The sequence below is a fragment of the Gymnoscopelus braueri genome, assembly GCF_963280865.1.
Source record: "Gymnoscopelus braueri genome assembly, chromosome: 21".
In the NCBI taxonomy this organism is placed as follows: domain Eukaryota; kingdom Metazoa; phylum Chordata; class Actinopteri; order Myctophiformes; family Myctophidae; genus Gymnoscopelus; species Gymnoscopelus braueri.
The window spans coordinates 29,322,826-29,345,696 of NC_137623.1; the positions used below are offsets into that span (position 1 = coordinate 29,322,826).

A 22,871-nucleotide genomic window follows, 5' to 3' on the forward strand; every position below is an offset into this window, starting at 1 on the left:
CGGTAGGAGACACAAATAATCTACTTTGTGTCTCCTACCGGATACATTAGCCGGTAGGAGACGGGAATCAAATTATTGTCTTAGGAATGCCACAAAAACAAAAATAAATCCATGGATTCAAGGCTTCATGGGGTGTGCAATTGATAGAAAAGAAGTCATTTTTTGGGTGAACTGCTCCTTTAAGTTAACGGGCCAAACCACAGACAGGAACATAATGGAGACCAGGATTCTTACAGGATGATGATAAATCTGGATTTTATAAACCCAGGTTATTTAAATTCATATCACATATTATTGGACTTTACAGACTGGACCTCAAATATGTGCTGCTTTTTCTTTTCTTTTTTTGCACCGAGGTAGAACCAGACAGTTCAGTTTTAGTTATAGGATAAATATTTCAATATTCTTTAATGGATATCTGCATTTGTGTTCATAATTATTAGTTTAGACTAAAACCAACGATATTTTTTGTCTATCTGGGTCTGTTTCATAAGTAGCTAAGACAGGGGTCTTCAACGTTTTCAGGCCAAGGACCCCCTAGCTGAGAGAGAGATGAAGCAGGGACCCCCTACTCTATATTGTATAAAATTGTGTTTCAGATGAAAGTAATTTTTTTTACTTAGTCTGCTCTTTTTTCCCTCTACACCTATAGCCTCTTTGCCAAAAATAACAAGCTGGGAGGCGTTGAGAGCTTGTAGATCTGCTATTTTCGGCTAATGTTCCCCTTAGAAAAGGAATTCTAGGGTTCAAGTGGTTAATGTAAAAAAAACTAAATCCTATCACACAAAAATTTGGGGGACCCCCTGTAGTAACTCTGAGGACCCCCTAGGGGTCCCGGACCCCCTGTTGAAGACCCCTGAGCTAAGATATGCAGTTCTCCATATCTGGTTTAGGTTAGGAATAGGCTCAGAGATGAGATCTGATTGGTTTAAGATTCGGGCTGAAAGTTGTTTTTTTCCCTCCCTACCACACCCTGTCAATCCCATTCTGTGCATTTTTCTACCAGCCCGAGGCGCACGAACGCAATCTACAGCAATAAAGGATATATACATTTACATATTTCAATTTTTTTTTAAATGCATGTTTTAGCTTATAACTTTATAAATAGTTACACTTTATTCTAGTGAAGAAATCGGATTTTTTTTCAGTGTCTGGAAAAGAAAAGAAGAATTTCTACCCTCTACAGCTGAAGACAATTGGAATATCAAAATCAGCTTTTCCAATTTCCATCTTTACCATTATTTACTATTATTTGTTTTTGCAATTTGGAGGCGATCATTTCTCCAGGACGCGCGCATTACGCACGGCGGTTCCATGGCGCTCATGTGCAGGCAGATCACAGGTAGGCATCTAGTGGTGGGAAAAGTACTCAAATGTTTTACTTAAGTAAAAGTAAAAATACTGCAATGTAGAAATAATCTCTTACAAGTAAAAGTCCGGAATTCAACATTTACTTGAGGAAAAGTATAAAAGTATTGGTATCAAAATATACTTAAAGTACAAAAGTAAAAGTACTCATCAGGCAGAATGTCCCATTTCACAAGGCTTTCAAATGTACAAAAATCTTTTGAAATAGCTTGTAGAAATGTATATATGACTGAAGTGAGTAATGTATGTTTTGTAATAATAATCCAAATCTACAAAGTAACAAGTAACTAAAGTTTTCAAATAATTGTAGTTGAGTAAAAGTACAACATTTGCCTCTGAGATGTAGTGGAGTAGAAGTAAAAGCACTGAAAATTGGAAACACTCCAGTAAAGTAAAAAAAAATATTGTACTTAAGTACAGTACTTGAGTAAATGTACTTAGTTACTTTCCACCACTGCAGGTATCATGGCGAGTTGCGCAGGCTGGGTCGGGCTGATCGTCGGCACAGCGACCAACGACTGGGTTCGAACCTGCGACTACTCAGTGAACACATGCGTCCGCATGGATGAGCTGGGGTCCCGGGGCCTCTGGGCCGAGTGCGTCATCTCACCGGCACTCTACCACTGTGTGGCCCTCAACCAGATCCTCACCTTACCAGGTAACACTCAGTGGTGGAAAAAGTACTCACATTTTGTACTTAAGTAAAAGTATCAATACTGCAATGTAGAAATAATCTGTGAAGTCCGGAATTAAAAATGTATTTGAGTAAAAGTACAAGTATTGGTATCAAAATGTATTTAAAGTACCAAAAGTAGAAAGTACTCATTATGCAGAATGTCCCATTTCACAATGAATGAAATGTATAAAAATCTTTCGAAAATAGCAGATCTACAAGCTCACAATGCGTCGTGATGCAACGTTTTGTGAGCTTGTAGATCGGCTATTTTCAAATGGCCCGAAATGTATATAGTGCTGAAGTCTGTAACGACTGTTCTGTAATAATAATCCAAATCTACAAAGTAACTTGTAACTAAAGTGTTCAAATAATTGTAGTGGAGTAAAGGTGTAATTATTTGCCTCTGAGATGTAGTGGAGTAGAAGTAAAAGTACAGAAAATTAGAAATTCTCCAGTAAAGTAAAAATACCTCAAAAGTACTTGAGTAAATGTACTTAGTTACTTTACACCACTGCCAGGTAATACTGTGGTGTGCAAATATGTGAACGTGGAAAACCTCCAAAGTGATGGGTAACAAAAAAAAACATGTCAAAGTGAGTGGGTGAATGAGAGAGGTTAAATTCGGTGTGCAAATTGGAGAGATTATACATATATGCATATCATGTGTTGTTAAAATAACACTTGTTTAGAGTGCTTAGATGTTCATGTTTATGTTCTGTTGAATGGTGCAGTCACTATGTGTGCTATACAGTGCTAAAAATAATTATCCCTCATCCTGATGGGAGAAAATAAATCTAATTCAAAACAATGTCAAAGACATTTTCAAAAGTAGCGAAAACAGCAGATCTACAAAGCTCACAATGCATCACACTGTGAACTTGTAGATCTGCTATGTGGGTGAGGGGGAGAGAGCTGAATTATGTATACATGCATGCAATGGTTACCAGATTAAAAAGTTGCACTGTATTTGAAATGGTTCATCAAAGCAGTTGAGGACTATGTATGTATGTTAAATGAATAACAGATTTTTAGGAATTCCCTTTGCTCATCTACATTTGTGTGTGTGTCGTGTGTGTCTGTCTGTCTGTCTGTCTGTCTGTCTGTCTGTCTGTCTGTGCGTGTGCGTGTGCGTGTGCGTGTGCGTGTGCGTGTGCGCGCGTGTGTGTGTGTGTGTGTGTGTGTGTGTGTGTGTGTGTGTGTACACGACTCAGAGGTGTGTGTGGGCCCAAACATTTGACTATAACTTAAGCAAGTGGTTCTCAAAATGAGACCCCCAGGGGTCCTTGAATGGGTTCCAGGGGGTCCTCAGCAAAATGAGGAACAGTGTAATTTCACTGTTATTAGCCCAATGAGAGAATTGAATCACAATTCAGATCATTCAGATCACTCTCTCCACTGTTCTTCTCATCTAAAGTAGACAGTTGTAAAAGTCTGCACTATATCTAAAGTAACAACAAAAACCTTCTCAAATGGGGGTCCTCAGCATAATATGTATCAATTTGGAAGATGAAAATGTTTGAGAACCACTGCCTTATGCAGCATATTGGAGGTGTTGATGTTCTCTCCCTATTTCCGCAAACAATGTCATCAAACCTATAATGTTTACATTCCGTTGATCCCTATCTGGAGGGTGTAGAGAGGCAATTCCAACTCCAAATATAGCTGCAAGCAGCGATAATACGGGGCCAGTGAATAGAGAGAGAGAGAGAGAGAGAGAGAGAGAGAGAGAGAGAGAGAGAGAGAAGAGAGAGAGAGAGAGACGGATTAGATTGAAGAGAGAGAGAGACGGAATAGATTGAAGAGAGAGAGAGAGAGAGACGGAATAGATTGAAGAGAGAGAGAGAGAGAGACGGAATAGATTGAAGAGAAAGAGAGAGAGAGAGAAACGGAATAGATTGAAGAGAAAGAGAGAGAGAGAGAGAGAGAGAGAGACATGGAAACGGAATAGATTGAAGAGAGAGAGAGACATGGAAACGGAATAGATTGAAGAGAGAGAGAGAGAAAGAGACATGGAAACGGAATAGATTGAAGAGAGAGAGAGAGAGAGAGAGAGAGAAGAGAGAGAGAGAGAGAGACAGACATGGAAATGGAATAGATTGAAGAGAGAGAGAGAGAGAGAGAGAGAGAGAGAGAGAGAGAGAGAGAGAGAGAGAGAGAGAGAGAAAGAGACATGGAAACGGAATAGATTGAGAGAGAGAGAGAGAGAGAGAGAGAGAGAGAGAGAGAGAGAGAGAGAGATGGAAACGGAATAGATTGAAGAGAGAGAGAGACATGGAAACGGAATAGATTGAAGAGAGAGAGAGAGACTTGGAAACATAATAGATTGAAGAGAGATGGAAGCGGAATTGACATCTCAACCTATTGCCATTAACAGGAATCGAACCCTGAACCTTCGGATTGACAAGCTGCAACACTACCTATAGTGCTATAGCTTTGTACAGGCTGAGGTTGTCTGTTGAAGATAAAAGTGAACCAGTGAAAGCAGCCGATCTACAAGCTCAGAAACACGTTGCTATCTGAAAAGTTTTGAGATTGTAGATCGGCTATTTTCAGAATGAACTATGTCATACATTGAAAAGACATACTCTCAAATAAGCATTTCAGGTTATCTTTAACAATTGCATTTGCATTAATTGACACAATCATGTTGTGTGCAATGCAACTTAAATGAAGTCTGCATCAAGTGGGGCTTGAACTGGCAACCTTGAGGTTCTAAGGCACACACTTAAGCGAGAAGCCATTGGACCAACAGACCTGACCTGGTGAATATGAGAGAGAGAGAGAGAGGAGAGAGAGAGAGAGAGAGAGAGAGAGAGAGAGAGAGAGAGAGAGAAGAGAGAGAGAGAGAAGAGAGAGACGAGAGAGAGAGAGAGATGGAAACGGAATAGATTGAAGAGATCGAGAGAGACATGGAAACGGAATAGATTGAAGAGAGAGAGAGAGACATGGAAACGGAATAGATTGAAGGGAGAGAGGGAGAGAGCGAGAGAGACATGGAAACGGAATAGATTGAAGAGAGAGAGAGAGACTTGGAAACATAATAGATTGAAGAGAGATGGAAGCGGAATTGACATCTCAACCTATTGCCATTAACAGGAATCGAACCCTGAACCTTCGGATTGACAAGCTGCAACACTACCTATAGTGCTATAGCTTTGTACAGGCTGAGGTTGTCTGTTGAAGATAAAAGTGAACCAGTGAAAGCAGCCGATCTACAAGCTCAGAAACACGTTGCTATCTGAAAAGTTTTGAGATTGTAGATCGGCTATTTTCAGAATGAACTATGGTCATACATTGAAAAGACATACTCTCAAATAAGCATTTCAGGTTATCTTTAACAATTGCACTTGCATTAATTGACACAATCATGTTGTGTGCAATGCAACTTAAATGAAGTCTGCATCAAGTGGGGCTTGAACTGGCAACCTTGAGGTTCTAAGGCACACACTTAAGCGAGAAGCCATTGGACCAACAGACCTGACCTGGTGAATGAGAGAGAGAGAGAGAGAGAGAGAGAGAGAGAGAGAGAGAGAGAGAGAGAGAGAGAGAGAGAGAGAGATGGAGAGAGAGAGAGAGAGAGAGAGAGAGAGAGAGAGAGAGAGAGAGAGAGAGAAGAGAGAGAGAGAGAGTGAGAGAGAGAGAGAGAGAGAGAGAGAGAGATGACATTTTACATCCTGCCCAAGTTGAAAGCAACATGTGGTTTCACAGTGTCTGAATTAAATATTAGATTGTATGTCTTAAAAAAATTGCACATGCATTATTTGATGCAGTCATGTTTTGTGCGATGCAATTGAAAAGTGGAATGACCCACCTACAGACAGAGCCAGATAGACAGACAGAGGTGAGAGAAACAGACAGCTCAACCTATTGCCATTGACAGGAATCAAACTCTCAACCTTCGGACTCACAGAATGAGACACTACAAGTAGTGCTATAGCTTCATCCAGGCTGAAGTTGTCTGTTGAAGATCATACACTTTTGCCTTCTGTCATGAACCAAGCCCCTGTTTCACTAAACACTAAGATCACTCGTTCACAAACCATTTACCAATAGAGAAATTGTATGTCTCCTCGAAACCGAAACCAGTGAAAGCAGCCGATCTACAAGCTCACAAAACGTTGCTATCTGAAAAGTTGTGAGATTGTAGATCGGATATTTTCACAATGAAGTACGTCATACATTGAAAAAACATACTCTCAAATAAGCATTTCATGTTATCTTTACCGTTTGCATATGTATTCATTGATACAGTCATGTTTTTTGCAATTCAACTTAAATGAGTCTGACTTAATGAGTCTGCATCAAGTGAGGCTTGAACCGGCAACCTTGCGGTCGTGAGGCACTCGCTTAAGGGAGAAGCCATTGGACCAACAGACAAGAACCTGTGAAAAAGGAGATCACACAGATGATACAGTTTCACGCAAATAGCTGAAAAATCCTGGTTTAAGTGTTTTTCAAACTGCTCAAAATTGCAGACAATCTAAGGGCGGAGCTTACTGGTTAACGTGATACATGTGTTCCTCATGAGTCAAGGCACATGTGTAAGCAGGTTTAATGGCTGTCGGCCAAACGAGGCATGACTTTTGCCTGTTTAAAGTTTGCATTTAAAAAAATCGCTATAGCGCCCCCCTTTGACCAATTGGAGTAAGATTGGTTTCAGTGATATTTGGAATGACCCTCAACATTACCGCAAAGTTTCAAAGAAATGTGAGTCTGCATGTATGTGTTAGGGGCAGATGAATAATTGTCATAAAACTGCAATATTCATTGGCTCATTAAAGCTTCATTTTTTCACTTATGGAAAATCTTTTGCATCAGTTTTTCGGCATAGGTTCAAAGTTCATGTGTAAAACGTTTCGTGCAGATTACTAAAAAATCCCAGGAGGAGATAGGTTTTAACTGTTTTTCATATTATTCAAAATGGTGGGAGATCTAAAGGTCAGAGGTCAAAAGTCAGAGTTCGAAAGTTGTTGATCATGAGTAGACGCATATGTATATTGAAGTTTCATGGCTGTAGGTCAAACAGGGCATGAGTTGTACCTGTTCAAAGTTGGCATTTTGCTATAGCGCCACCTTTTGACGAAAGATTGTGAGAATTATTTCTTGATAGTTTTTCATGACCATCTACCATATGGCCAAGTTTCGTAAAAAGCGTATGCCAAAAGTGGGAGAAGAAAAAAGAGGGGAACATTAAAACAGGTCCAGAGCTGAGAGCTCTGGCCCCGTAATAAAGATGGCGGGCACATATCCAATCCGGTGTGCCGTCTGCTTCAAACATCATTGTTGACATGTCAACCAGACAGTGCCCACCTATCCGACACTGGGTTTGTCATTTCTTACTGGAAGAGTACAGTGGAAGAGAAAAACTTCTAAATAATTCAAAGATTTTCAGATTGTTTTCAAGATTTTTCTGATTCTTTAAAAAGAGCAGATCTACAAGCACACAAAAACAGACAAGTCGCATCACGACACTTAGTGAGCTTGTAGATCAGCTATTTTTGAATAGCCATAGTATGAGATAGGTTAAGTGTTTTAACAAATTGTGACACAATATTAATTAGATTTTACTGGGGACCCCCTGGAACCCTTCAAGGACCCCCTGGGGGGCCCACTGCAATATTGTATAAACATACTCCAAATATTGGTTAAAATCATGCTTTATTCGTTCAAATAAGACCTATGTAATTCTATTCTTCTTTGCATTCAATCTTTTTCTCCGCTTGTGTAACTACGTCTGTCTCTCTCTGGTTTTATCTGTCTCGCCCCTCAGCTTACATCCAGACGGGCGCGTGCTCTGATGATCTGTGCGTCTATACTGGGTCTGCCAGCCATGCTGTTGGTGCTCATGTCCATGCCCTGCGTCAGACTGGTCAACGACACATCGGAAATCAAACAGCGCAGAGCCCGAGTGGGAGGGGTTCTCATGTTGATCATGGGTATGTAAGGACTGACGCCATGCTATGTAGGCCGAAATTACACTGGTATATATAGCACTGGTTCTCAAACATTCCCCCAAGGACCCCTGGAACCAATGATATAAAGTATACACTACAAAACTACTTCACACTATACTAGTTGGGGTACATACATTAAGTACTTGGTGATCTCTCATGTCGTTAGTCAAAGCTGCTAGTATCCATAACTTTCATGTCCTTTCTGGGATTTGGAACCAAATTTAACCCAGGTCTCCGTGGTCCATAGCCCGGGGGACAGTGGATGGACCTGGCTGGCTTCAGGCAGGGCTACAGTACACACACATGACACCAGAGAGAATGCCACAGTAGTGGAAGAAATACTCTTTCAAGTAAAAGTAGCAATACCAAAATATTGAAATAGTCTGTTTTCTAGATTCTAAATGTTTATCCCACAATTTTGTAACCCATTTTTTCAACTATGAACATTACATTGCCTATGTAATCCTGGGTGCTACTCTCCCTCTGCCAGCCTAGGGAGAGCCCAGAACTGAGCTCATGCCTCCTTCAATGCATGAGGAGCTAGCAAGCCGCTCTTATCACCTGACAGGGGGGAGTTTCCCCAGTTGGACGTAGCGCGTGGAAGGAACACGTTATTCCAACTAGTTCCTTTCCCCTCCATCAGGCGCAACGGCTGACCAGTGGGAGGCAGTATAGAGACCAGGATTACTGCATGTTTTTGTGAGGGTACCTACCCTAGGGGACACAGGGAGAACATGCAAACTCCAAACAGAAAGGCCCTTTCGTCAACCCCACCCAAGAATAAAAGAGTATTCAAGTATTTAAAATTGAGTAAAAGTAAAAGATATTGCCATCAAAATATACTTAAAGTACCAAAAGTAAAGGTACTATTTATGGAGAATGTCCTGCGTTTTTTCAAAAGTAAAAAATAATTGTCAAAGTCTTTCGAAAATAGCAGATCTACAAGTTCACAACGCATTGCATCGCGATGCGTTGTGAGGTTATGGATCGTCTATTTTCGAGTGGTATAAAAATAGTGCCTAATTGCTAATTGGTTATATGTTTTGTAATAATAATCTAAATCTGCAAAGTGACTTCTAACTAAATTATCAAATAATTCTAGTGGAGTAAAAAGTACAATATTTAAGTACAATATGTACGATATTTACATTATCTGAGATGTAGTGGAGTAGAAGTATTAAAGTATTGAAAAATGGAATTACTCAAGTAAAGTTAAAGGTACCTCAAAATTGTGACCACTTAAACTCTAGATCTCCGATGCTAGCGGTTTTGACATACTGATGGAGTATATTATAGTATATTGTGGGTAGTATATCGAGATGACAGATATGGGACATTAAAAAGGACAAATTAAACAAATGGGACAGTTTATTAGAACACAAAAAAAAATCGCTACAGCCTCAGTAGTTAACCAGTGAAATTACGGTATTTTACAATGCCTCTCATAGAGATTGCATTGAGAGCTGCAGTTCATCATTCTAACGGACCCCGAGTAGCGGCGCTGTGTCAAAAGTGGGCGTGGATTTGTAGGCCTTCCGCTTCCGGTCGTGTGTGTCTATGGTAAACAGGAAACCCCTTGATCCCCACAGGAGGCGTGGCCAGGGATAAGGTGAATAGGGAGTTAACCATAGATTTAACTCCATTGGAAGAGGTGTGTCTTCAATCAAGATACCCTGGGAGAATTGCCTGCCCCTCTCATGCAAGGGGAGGGGACACACCTTTTCCAATGGAGTTCACCTGTGTCCTCCCCTACAGTATATACAGTATTCTCAGCCAGGGTTTGTTCACAAACCCTTGGCTGAGAACTCCTGGTTTATGTCATAGCTGAAGCAGTGCTAGCAGCAGGTGTGGAGGGGTCAGGGGAAGGAGGGTCAGGGTGAAGCCCAGCCTCGCCTCATCCTGCCTGGGCTGCTCTCTCAGCGAGGCCTGCTTCCTCTGGGGGAGGACATGTAGTCCCTGTCAGGCTTGGGGACATAGAGGACACAGTCAGAGTGAGAGCTGAACGCGCGCGAGCGTACACACACGTACACACGTGTACACGCACGCACGCACGCACGCGCACACACACAGGAAAATCACCATTCCTACAGTAGTAGTGGATAGGATTTTTTGAAATATCTTATATTAGCCTTCATAATTTTACATTATCTTAACTTTTTATTTGATCGCTATTTTTATTCCCATTTCTATTTATTCTGACATAATTATTGACTGTATTTTACCTTATTTTTTCGTCCACACTGTTGAGGAAGCTGAAAGTACAAGAATTTCACTGCCTGCTACCAGCTGCATCGTAAAATATTGTTTTGTTTTTATTATATCAACGAATTGAAACAAAAACATTTATACTCAACAAATTTGATATGATTGACCATTATTATTATTTTTTTGGTAGAACAGTGTCGCACAAAAGATGTAAAAAAGCCAATCTATGAGCTTGTACATCGGCTATCTTTGCAATTAAAATGTTTAGCCCGAATTAAAATCAATTATTATTATCAATTAAGCTTACCTATCATTTCTCTCTCCTAATAGCCATCTGTGGCGTTGTTGCAACCGTCTGGTTCCCCATCGGCGCTCACCAGAGCGAGGGCCTGATGTCGTTCGGTTTCTCCCTCTACGCCGGCTGGGTGGGCTCCGGCCTCTGCCTCTTGGGGGGCTCTGCCATCCTGTGCTGCAACGGCATCGACCCTACTGCCAACCCACGCCGGGAGAACAGCTTCTACTACTCCAGGCAGGGGGGCATGTCTGCAACCCTCGACCCCCCGGCCAACCACGCAAAGAGCGTGCACGTGTGAAAGGGAGAGGAGTGCACGCTAAAGGGGGCTACATGCTTCAAAATAATAAACCATTCGACATCAGAACTTTTTTTTGGATGGCATGTCCGGAAAAAAGTTCTGATACCGCCCAATCCGAAGTTCTGATTGACGTTTTTTGTATTGTGTAGTTATAACCTACCCTGTCCAATCAAAGCTCTGATGTTGGATAGAAGCATGTAGACACTGGCTGATTATAGCCAAGTCTGTTACCTTCTTTGTTACTGAAGTTTTTGTGTTGAACATCCCTGGTGGAAAGTAACTACGTACATTTACTCAAGTACTGTTACGTAAGTACAATTTTTAGGTATACTTACTTTACAATTTTTCAATACTTCATATTTCTACACCACTGCATTCTAGAGGCAAATATTGTACTTTTTACTCCACTAGTTATTTAAAAACTTTAGTTACTAGTTACTTTGCAGATTTAGATTATCAATACAAAACATGCATTAACCATGTTAGCCCTATTTTATACTTTGGCTATTTGAAAATAGCTGATCTACAAGGTTAGCTATTTTAGAAAATGTTTGATACATTTTTGAAACATTTGAGTACTTTTACTTTGTTACTGTAAGTGTAAGTATGTTTTGATGCCAATACTGTTGTACTTTTACTCAAGTACATTTTGAATACATGACCCTTACTAGAGTATTTTCATATTATGGTATTGCTACTTCAACTTAAGTAATAAATCTACTTCTTCCACCACTTTTGAACCATGAGTCTCTTTCTTGAATTTCAGAAAATGTCAGTACATTGACACTGTATGTAGCTATATTTTGTAGTTGTTCTAGGGATCGTGATTGAAGAGAAAAGCTGGTGTTTGGACCTTTAGTCAGCTAAAAACATTCTGATACCTTGGTGCTACTACGCCATATATATACTGTAGCTTACAGCTGGTTCATATGTTCATATTGTAGTTCCTGTGACATTAGATGCCAAATGTTTATTGGCTCTTGCAAGGGGAACATACAGTACATACATTTGGTTATGTTCGGGTAATTAATGTTTGTTAAGGTTAGGCACAGTAGTAGTATGGTTACGCTTGGGAATGTTTTGTGTTAGGGTTAGGGTACACATTTTCAGTAACTAAAACTTCAACAGGCAAAGGTTGTTCAATTCACGACTTGTAATTAATTCTGTACAGCTATCATGTCTTAATGATGTACCATGATGGACACACTCAAATCCTGAGTGTTCATTTAACTCTGAGAGTTAAACAAAGGGATTTCAAAAGGATTTGACTGTGGTGGGTTAAAGACGGGGTGCCGTGATTTTCTGAGATTCCCTCCCCCCCCCTAAAACATAATCATCAGGTATTATGGTTATCCTAGGAGGAAGATTTTTTCAAAAAAGTGTACAGAAATTGTTAAAATTATGTTTTTATGTGGACACGCCTCCAGTTCATTAAGTATACTTGGTTCTCACCTTAGCACCTCCTCCACCACCTTAGCACCACCCACCTGTCCTAGTCCCTCCTCCTCATGCCCACACCTGTTGTGTTATGATAATGAGGGGGAGGGTATGTTTTTACTATGTCACTAAAGCGCTATTTCTTTATTGGCACGTTTGACCCTCAAGGTTTCAGCCTCCAGGTAGAAACTCAAAATAGTCAGAGAAGACATAAAACACCATAAAAACACCACCAGGGGGCTTAATGAAGTTCTATCAGCCTCATAGACACATGAAAAACAGAAAAAGTGCAAAACCATGGCACCGCCTCTTTAAGGTGTTAGATGATCATTCTAGTCAGTCATTACAACAGCTAATGTCGCTCATTAACTCACCTTAACTCAACTACAAATAGGTGGAGAATTAATTACTGGAAATCACCTGGTGTGGAGATGGGTTGGTATGTAAACCTGCCTGTCATCTCTTCCCAGGCCCTGCATGATACATAATCACAGCACATTGCTGTAAATGATCATAGCTTAGTTTCAGCACAATACAGTATATAACCAGTGTATCAAGTGTGACCTGCCTTGCCTTGAGTACTATAAATAAAGTTATTCTTCTTTGAGGCGGTGGTTGGTTTTCAGCAGTGTGGAAGAAAAGAAACAAGAACAAATGTCCTAAGTAACGACATTGTGACTGGTGATTTGCTGCATGACACTCCCCTACTCTCGCTCTGTGCTTCCTGTCTCTATCAAATGATGGCTTAAAAATGCCCCCTAAAAATAACTGAAAATAAAACATAAAGTCACAAACGTTTCTGACCGCTGATATTCATCAGATTTGACATAACCTGATGAAGATAACATCCATGGCTCGTGATTGGGCATCTCTGGATGAAGGAACACAATACTGTAAGGTCATATTATCTATGCACCTAGAGTACAGGTAGACAGTGTCATCCAATTCACTCATGAGACATTTTATTCCCATCAAACCAAAGCACAGAGCACTCATTCTCATTTAACATTTAAAATACTTCAACACGATACAATCTCATTTCATAATAAATAGGATTTACAGCATACATTATGTCGGCACTCCCTCAACTCTGTGTGGCACACTGCTGAGATAACTTAGTCCAGTGTTTCCCAACATGTTTCCTTTCAAGGATCCCTGGTTTGATATGCATTGATTAGGCCACGGACCCCCATTTGATCGTAAAGTCCTCAGTGTTATTTTGACTCTGAAAGCGTACAAATGGAACCGAACATTCGGTTCCATTTGTACACTCTCAGAGTTACAGACCCTAAAGTGGTCTATTTGGACCCCTTGGTGGTCCCCAGACCCGGCATCAAGAAAATAGACGCTTAGCCTTCTTCTTCGTCAAAGAAGCCGTGATTGGCTCGTCCCCGGGACCTCCCCGGGCCTCTGGACGCGTTTTGGGGCCCCGTCTGGTAGCCCTGCTGGTCCCCGTCGACGTCCACGTCTTCGTACTCGTTCTGGTCCTGGTTCTCCTCGTTCTGGTCCTGCTCGTCCGGCTGCCGGTTGTGCTGCTGGCTGTGGTAGCCCTTCTTCTCCGCCGACCAGCCCTGGTACGGCGTGTCCTCGCGTTCGTTGAGGTCGTCGCCCGGGGCGAAGCTGTCGTCCACTTGATCGTCGTAGCGATGGTAAGAGCTGGCGTGGGCCTCGTCCTCGCGGGCGTTGAGCTCCAGTGTGCTGTTCCAGATGCCGTAGCAGCCGTAGATCAACAGACCTGGGTACGGGGATACAGGAAGACACCTATATTTGGCTTTCAACTTCATGTTTATGCCCATAATGATGGTTTTGTAACTGTGGAGCTATTAGGCCTTAAATGTCAAATGCTCAAACATGTTCAAATCATGTTGTGTATACGTTACATTACTTGAGACAATTTTCATTTTTTTCCTTTTCTTAAAATTTTCGAAAATAAATTAACATTGAGGTGCACACAATATTTAGTTGAGGAAAAGTGCAAACGTTATGGTATCTACTGTAAATATACTTAAAGTACCAAAAGCAAAAGTACTCATTGTGGAGAATGTCCCATTTCACAAGTTACTTTCAAAGGTTTACATTATCTTTCGAAAATAGCAGATCTAGAAGCTATTTTCAAATAGACTTAGAATAAAATAGGGCTTCATTAGTTAATGTATATTTTATAATAATAATAATCTAATAATCTAATCATACTAAATCTACAAAGTAACTTGTAACTATTATGTTCAACTATTATGTTCATACTCAAGTAAATACTTTACTTGAGTGTTGTCACACTCAAGTAAAGTAGAAGTACCTCAAAAGTGTACTTATAAACTTACTTTCCACCACTGCAAACCATAACACTCTGAAACACATGCTTTGAGTTACTGCACCCAGACGACACAATTTCACACTTCTATAGTAGTACAGAGTACAGTACATACAGTAGCCAGCTTTGACAGACTGATATGTGTATTTTACATTTGCTTATAGCATTGGATGGTGTTTATGTGGTGCTAATATTGTTGCTGTAGGGTGGAAACCGTGTATTTCCATAACTTACTTTTCAAGAAATGGAAAAAATAACCGAGATGTGTCCCAATGGATCCAATGTACATATTAGTTATTATGTACATTGTGCAGTCAGAAGCTCTTGTTAATACTTTTACTAATTTTTTTTTCAAAATAGCAAAAATATCTACAAGCTCATAACGCAATGCGACACATTGTGAGTTTGTAGATCAGCAATTTTTGCTACTTTTCCGTGACACTGCTGTACGACGAAGTAGGGCATACATTTACGGGGGTTGAAATAAAAGAAACACATTAAAAGTTGAAATATAGAGAGGTTTCTGCCCGATAGCAACGATATGTGTCCAACTAAGCCAATGTTTATCCTAGAGAAATTCCATGTAACCTTGGCAATAAACACATGCCAACAGAGGAGAGCCAGGCTGAGGTGAAAGCTCGCAGGTGGAGAGATTATCGTCTCTGATTTGTTCCAGGAGATGGGAAACGTTCCCCCCTCTCCTTCGCGTAGCCAACCAACTACAGATGTGACAAGAACGTGGTCTGGCTACACATCTTGAAGCGAGCTGTTTTCCCTCCTTCGTACATATTACTAGACGGTAAAATACCTTATGTAACGCAAAAAGAATAAGATTGGGACACACAAGAGTAGAAATGTCTGAGAATTGCTTCAATGGAATGAAAACTCAGATAGTATTCACCACCTAACACCTACCCACATTCTGTACACGCACGTTACACCCAAATTCTTACTACGCCTACTGAGAGCATAAAACAAAGTACAGAAATGACGGTACTTTGTTAAAGGATAGCAAATAAGCGGGAGCGTGTGGATCAGCTATTTTCACTACTTTTAATTAACTTTTATTTATTTATTTACAGTAATTGTTTTATTTTTGAAATACTTTTAAAAATGTTGGAATTGTTTTTAACTGATGAAAAGTTGTGATTTTTTTGTTTAAACTTTTTTGAATCTCTTAAATTAATATATATATATAACATAATATAATAATATAATATAACAAACGAAAAAAAAAGGGATATTAACTCACGACCCATACAAATTGGTCCACGACCCAAACATGGGTCTCCACCCACTGTTTGGGAAACAGTGGTCTAAAACAACGTTTCTAACCACCAGTGCCATTCCCCAGCGACTCACCTATGATGCACCAGACAGTGAACCGAATCCAGGTGAGGGGCGACAGCTTGAGCATGAGGTAGCTGTTGACCAAGATGGCCGCCACGGGGACGAAGGGCACGCAGGGCGCCATGTAGGGCAGGACCAGCCCGCTCTGCGGCTGCCGCAGGATCACCATGAGCAGCGACGCCATGCTGCTGGCCATCATCGTGGCCATGATCCCCGAAATGGCCGCGCCGGCGCCCGAGCCTTGCTCCACGCCGAATATGACCGTGGACCACATGAGGAAGGACATGCCGAAGAGGGAGAGGGTTGCACGGGTCACCGTGCGGCCGGTGGCCGGGGTGGGACGGGCCGAGGCGTCGGGGATTCCCAGCCGGACGCGCAGGGTGTAGTAGTGCCCTCCTAAGAGCCTCTTCAGCAGGGAGGCTTGGCCCGTGGTGAAAGCGGAGTCGTCGCTGTCGCCCTCGGCGCCGCCGGCGTGGTACGAGGAGGAGGCCTCGTCCGGGTCCTCTTTGGCGGGGATGCCCCCGTCGCCGTCGGGGTGATTCTTGAGGTCGTCCTGGGAGCCGTAGTGGTGCGTGTCGGTCTGCTGGTCGGGCTGGTAGCGCAGCAGCAGCACGCACACGCTCACCAGGGTGTAAGCCAGCAGCGTGCCAATGGACATCATCTCGATCAGGTCTTTGAGGCTGACCAGGAGCGCCAGGATGGACGCCAGGACGCCTGACACCGAACACGCCAAGGTGGGAGTGTGCGTGAAGGCAGACACGTACGCCAGGACCCTGCAAAGACACGACGCAGACACGCACACACAAAAATTAGGACATTAATATGTGAGCCTTCAACCGCATGAACCCTAGCGTCCCTACTCTGGGTATGTAATAATAGGTGGCACATTCGGGCAAAAGACTGCCAGCTCAGTGGCCTTTTGGTTAGACTGTCCACCCGGAGATTGGGAAGTCAGGGTTCAATCCCCCGGCCGGGTCATACCAAAGACTACGAAAATGGGAGCCAATGCCTCCCTGCTTGGCAGCAGCATCAAGGGATGGATAGAGGGTAAGACCCTGCGACATATGACCTGGGGGTGTATTGTACATCAAGCCGCCTCACGCTACAGAAACAGGAGTCCTATGTGCCACATGGCTCGGCAAGGCATACTTTTTTTTATTATTCGGCAAAAATAGCTGATTTTCAAGCTCTGTGAGCTTGATCTGCTATTTTTGGCTAAGATATTTGTTGTAGAGGGAAAAGAGGAGGAGGGTGGGGGAGAGGAGGAGGAGGGTGGGGAGAACATTAACCAGGTTCCGGGGGAACCTGGTTAATGAAGTATAAAGGGATTTTAAGTAGTTAAAGAGCTACTTAACCACTTAGCCACTTAACCACAAATTCTAAATTAGCACAATGCGTTGTGAGCTTAGTTTCGCTATTTTAAATGTACATTCAAAGCCAGTGTTAAAGTGGTAAACACTGAATCCATGTTTTTGTGTCGGTAAATGATGCAATAGACCACTTCATAATGCTGGTAATTGATTCTGGTCGGTTAAGGCGCGAATCACAGTAGTTCTGCCCTCTTAACGGGTTGAAAGATTTAGAAGAATTTGGAGACGTCGCGCTGTGCTCTCTGCCTCTGCACTACCATCTCTAAGCAACCTTACTTGTCAAATAAAAGTGGTTGTGATTTGGAGTCAATATATTATTATTCAGCTTTCTCTAGCCATAGTGTAAAGGAGCATTTTTAACAGTAATGTTTGGTGATTTTTTTTTAGGTCACACTACGGTATCCGTGAAAAACACATTTTGCTTGAACTTTACTGGAAAGAAATGAATGAAAGTAAGTGTCATTTTTTCCCCCATGAACAACAAAAACTAAAATTAACATACCTGTAATAACATATTTTAAACCGTTCACCTAGGGCAGTGGTTCTCAACCAGTGGTCCGGGGACCACCAGTGGTCCTTGAGGGGGTTCCAGGTGGTCCCAAGCTAAATGATGGAAAAGTTGGTAACCAAATGGACCCTTATAGATCTTTAACTCTTGAGAGTGTAAAATGAAAGCAAATGGACCCTTACGGTCATGTAGGGCTTACGGGTCCATTTGGTTTAATTTTACGCTCAGCCTCTCAAGAGTTAAATTATTGTTAAACATCTGCATTATTTAATTTACAAGAAGTCTACACAATTAGAGAATGTAGAACAATTGTTATTTTGATCAACGTTGGCTTGTTATCTCTCCTATGGTACCAACATCAATACAGCATGGGATTGTGGACCAAATCTAATCCAACGACAACAAAATATAAAGTTTTGAGTATGAGAGGCTAAATCTCATACAAATGGTGGTCCGTGGCTCAAATGCCGAATAAATAATGGACCTTGATATGAAAAAGGTTACATAAATGACAAATATGTCTAGAGATCATTGCGTTCACCTAAAGAGCAGTCCGTCTCTGGACATGGCGTAGATGACCCTGGGCATGGGGAACAGAGAGCCCAGCAGGGACACAGTGAGACCTGCTATGGAGCCCACGGCCACCATGTACTTCCCCCACAGGAAGCCATGATCTGCAAACATCTCCATGAGAGGAGCCGAGCCGTCGATCAGCTCATAGGGAACCATTAACGTCAGGATCACGCTCACCTGCAGACAAGGAAGGAAGGCCAGCAATGCTTTAATTCAGGGGTTTTCAACTGATTGTGAACCAGGGACCACCACCCTGATTAAGAATCAACCTGGGGACCACTGTTGTGTTGGGTGAGATTAGAGCTAAGATTAGTGCTTTGCTAACACTTGCTACTGTATGCATGCATTCCATGATACATCCCACTGTTCCTCAACCAGTGGTCCATGGACTACACAGACACATGCAATTATATGGCCACATTTCCTAATAATGATGACTCCATCAGGCAATCCGGTACACTTCCCCTTATTGAGATTCTAATTCCATTTTCTGTGGAATTTCTTGACCTCCGACTTCCCAGAAACTGACAACATTGACATGTCATCATAGATCACCAGGTCGATAATATGCACTGTTCCATGGAACAAGAAGAAAAAAACATATTGCAACATGGTCAGGGACCACATGCAATACCTTCAGGGACCACAAGTGGTCCACGGACCACCTGTTGAAAACCCCTGCTTTAATTCAACGACTCCCAACCTGTGGTCCGGGGCCCCACTGGTGGGCCGCGAGGGTATTGCAAGTGGGGCCCCAAATAATTGCGAACGCAGCGGAAGGAGGCGCGCCGAACGCAAGTGGAGCTTACTATGAAACCGTGCTCGGCTTGTGTGTCCGTCCGTCTGTCTGTGTGTCTGTGTGTCTGTGTGTCTGTGTGTCTGTGTGTCTGTGTGCACTGCCTATGTGCAGCTGTGTGCAGCCAAGTAAATGTCCAATATAGACGTACCATACATCAAATGAAAGGTCTTTGAAAACTGAACACACCAGTCAAGGTTGCGTTTAAGCCCGCCCCTTCCCCCGAAAGCCACGCCCCGGAGAAGGCTCCTAAAAACTCCCCATTGAAACCCCATGTTAAATGAAAAGTGCCCGAATCGCTCCGAAACTTTTTCTACCCCCCCTAAGTCGGGGTCTACGAACAAATACTTCGGCCTCGGATTTTGGCTCCGCCCCCCGGAAGTGGGTGAAACAGGCACTTCAAACACTTTGTTGAATTGTTCAAAAACATTCAAAATTTTTTTTGGGTGAATTTTTATTTTTCTAAGATGCTCCTTTTAACGCAGAATTTTTTGGTATTTAAAAAAAAAAAAAGCCTTAGTTTTCGAGCTGCGTTCGCTTCCCGCGTTCGCGCGTCTTACTTGTTGGCAAAACACTAAGATTTTAATGATAATTTAGTCAAACAAAAGTCGTATTCATGGTTATACCAATAGGAACTTAAAGTACACAACATTGGTTCAGTTGATCCGAACCGTAACACAATGGATTGATTGATCAATAAACATCAATAAACATCGATAAACATTTTAACATAGCAGCTGACAAGCTGCCTGGAATTGTGTGTGTGTGTGCATGCGTGCGTGCTTGTGCGTACTTACAGACACATAGGCAGTGAGGCAGGTGACCAGCGATGCGGTGATGGCATAAGGGATGGAGGTATAGGGGTTCTTGGCTTCCTCTCCGGTCGTAGCGATGATGTCGAAGCCGATGAACGCGTAGAAGCAGGTGGCCGCGCCCCTCATCACCTGGTTAATAGAGGAGTGCGACAATTAATCGAGCAATAGTGAAAATAGATATCTACAGGGTCACAACACGTCATATTGCGGCACATTGTGAGGGTTTAAAATGATTAAAGGGATAGTTCACCCCCAAAAAAAATTGATTAGTCACCCCATGGAGACTAGAATTCATGGATATTTTTTAGTTTTTGTCGCATTCCTAAGCCAATAATTTGATGACCAGTGGATTGGTAGGCTGCAGTTCTGGTAGGAGACACAAAGGAGACTCTTTGTGTCTCCTACCGGAACCGCAGCCGGTCATCAAATTATTGGCTTAGGAATGCGACAAAAAATTAAAAAGATCCATGAATTCAAGTCTCCATGGGGTGACTAATCGATAGAAAAAGAGTCATTTTGGGGGTGTACTATCCCTTTAAGCGAAGCGTGTAAGTGGTTAAGGCTGATAGACAGAAGCGTATCCAATCCATGTCTTACCCCAGACCAGCCGTAGGGGAGGAACCTGCCTCCTTCCCAGTTGCTGGTGGACAGGAAGAAAAGCCCCGCAATGATCATGAAGACCCATACCACCAGGTTGACCGCGTTGAGGACGTTGTTGAAACTCACTGAGTTACGAACCCCCAGAGCGATGATGGCCGTCACCGTCAGCACGATGAACAGGGCCAACACGTCTGGGTACGTGTCCTCCCCCTTACCTGAGGGTATAGAGCGATGGAAACAGAGGAGAGTTATTGCATTTTTCTGCTAGATCTACTTTCAGATAAATTATTATTATTATGTTATGTCTGCTATTACTCTTAGTTACCTTATATTGACTTTTAATTGACACTGTAATATTTTGCTTGTAGATACGCTATTTTCGGTGCATGACACCAGCACCCAAGTATAAATCAGACATAACTCTAACTCCTACCCTGAATCTTTTCCTACTGTAGCTGTAAGCCTAGCTCCCCAAACTTTGTAACCATAAAACAACCATTTCTCTTGTGAGGACCAGGTATAGTAGAATATTCTCAAAATCTACTATACTCGTGTGGACATTTGGCCCTCAAAAGTATAGTAATAAAAGTACACACACACACACACACACACACACACACACACACACACACACACACACACACACACACACACACACACACACACACACACACACACACACACACACACACACACACACACACACACACACACACACACACACACACACACACACACACACACACACACACACACACACACACACACACACACACACACACACACACACACACACACACACACACACACACACACACACACACACACACACACACAGCGGTGGCCTAGTGGTTAGAGGGGCGGCCTTGATACCGGAAGGTCCCTAGTTCGATTCCCCAATTCATCACATCAATCATGAATCACCGCTGAATAGCCCTTGAGCAAGGCTTCCATGCAGGGTCTGGCTGTAAATAAGTTTCGCACTTAGTCCAACACCCTGGGTAAACAACAAACTTTGCTTTGCTTTGCTTACACACACACACACACACACACACACACTGACCGAGGCCTCTGATTGTTCCAATGTGTGTGATCATGTAGTTGCTGATGGTGTGATTGGCCAGCGAATCAAACATGCTGCTGAGAGCCGACGCCCCCGCCGCCGTACCAATCAGGTACTCCAGGATCAGATTCCAGCCAATGAAAAACGCCACGAACTCTCCGACCGTCACGTAGCTGTAGGTGTAGGCGGAGCCGGTGGTCTTGGGAACGCGCACGCCAAACTCCGCGTAACACACACCTAGAGGGGTAAATGGTTGGTTGTGTACACAGTACAAACACACATACACACACACACACAAATGTGAAATGCATACTGTATTTCAATTTCTTTCTTCTTTTTTTTTTACACACATTTCAAATCATATTATACTTTATTTCAGATCATTTTCAAAAGCATACATATATCCGAATTATTAAAATTGTGGGTAAAAAAAGTACTAGTTGTAGTAGTAGTAAACAAAAACGCAACCCCAGCACCTAGGCTACAATGTAGCCTGACAGCGTGTCGCGGGTTCGAGTCCCGACCCCGACGGACTTTGCTGTGTGTCACTTCCCATCTCTCTCCCCATTTCCTGTCAGCCTATACTGTCTTATCTATAATAAAGGCATAAAAGCCCCAAAATATAAACATTTCTTAAAAGACGCAACCCCAGACGTCTCTCCGTGTCTCACCTGACAGTATGGACGCCATCGCTGCGAAGATGAAAGACAGGATGACCCCTGGCCCCGCCATGCTTTTGGCCACCAGCCCGGCGACCACGTACATCCCCGTGCCCACACAGCTCCCCACGCCCAGTGACACCAGGTCTGCGGTGGTCAGCACCCTGGCCAGTCCCGCCCCGGAGCCCTCGGTCACCTCCGTCAGCTCGTCCGAGGCCTGACTCATGGCCCCTATGGGTTTGGTGCGCAGCATGCGTGAGTACATGTTGTACCAGGCGTCACCCGAGGCCACTCGCCCCAACCAACCTGCCATTGTTACGTCTGTCTGTGTGTGTGTGAGAGAGGTGTTTGTGGGATGGTTTCCTCTATGTGATTCTCGTTCTCGCTCTAACTCCCATCTGACATTCTTTCTTCATTCATTCTTCCCTCGTAAACGCCCTCGACTTGTCCTCCTATATCGTCCTCAGATGGAGCCTTCAAGACCCCCAGGAGTCATCTCTCCAAGGTTCTGCAGGAAAGACAGAGAAACAGTTGCATCTTTCTGCACCGTGACAAATGCAACGCTTTACATCTTGAATGCATAGCATCTTTCT

General features: G+C 42.7%; 2 protein-coding genes across 2 annotated transcripts; one reads left to right on the forward strand and one right to left on the reverse strand.

Annotated features, from left to right (window-relative positions):
• The first annotated feature begins 1,254 nt into the window (after positions 1–1,254).
• cldn11b (claudin 11b) lies at positions 1,255–10,865 on the forward strand. Its single transcript, XM_080418070.1, is given in 5 exon segments — positions 1,255–1,342; positions 1,829–2,026; positions 7,815–7,828; positions 7,830–7,980; positions 10,534–10,865. Coding segments are annotated over 5 exon segments (654 nt in total). The 5' UTR covers positions 1,255–1,314; the 3' UTR covers positions 10,797–10,865.
• Positions 10,866–13,582: 2,717 nt separating this feature from the next.
• LOC308076956 (putative cationic amino acid transporter) lies at positions 13,583–22,591 on the reverse strand (the record flags this gene model as incomplete). The annotated part of the gene is made up of 7 exons (XM_080417481.1): positions 13,583–13,968; positions 15,907–16,667; positions 18,314–18,522; positions 19,939–20,085; positions 20,554–20,771; positions 21,620–21,856; positions 22,291–22,591. 7 exons carry the CDS (start codon positions 22,589–22,591, stop codon positions 13,583–13,585), a joined length of 2,259 nt encoding a protein of 752 aa, XP_080273607.1.
• Between the last annotated feature and the right edge of the window lie 280 nt (positions 22,592–22,871).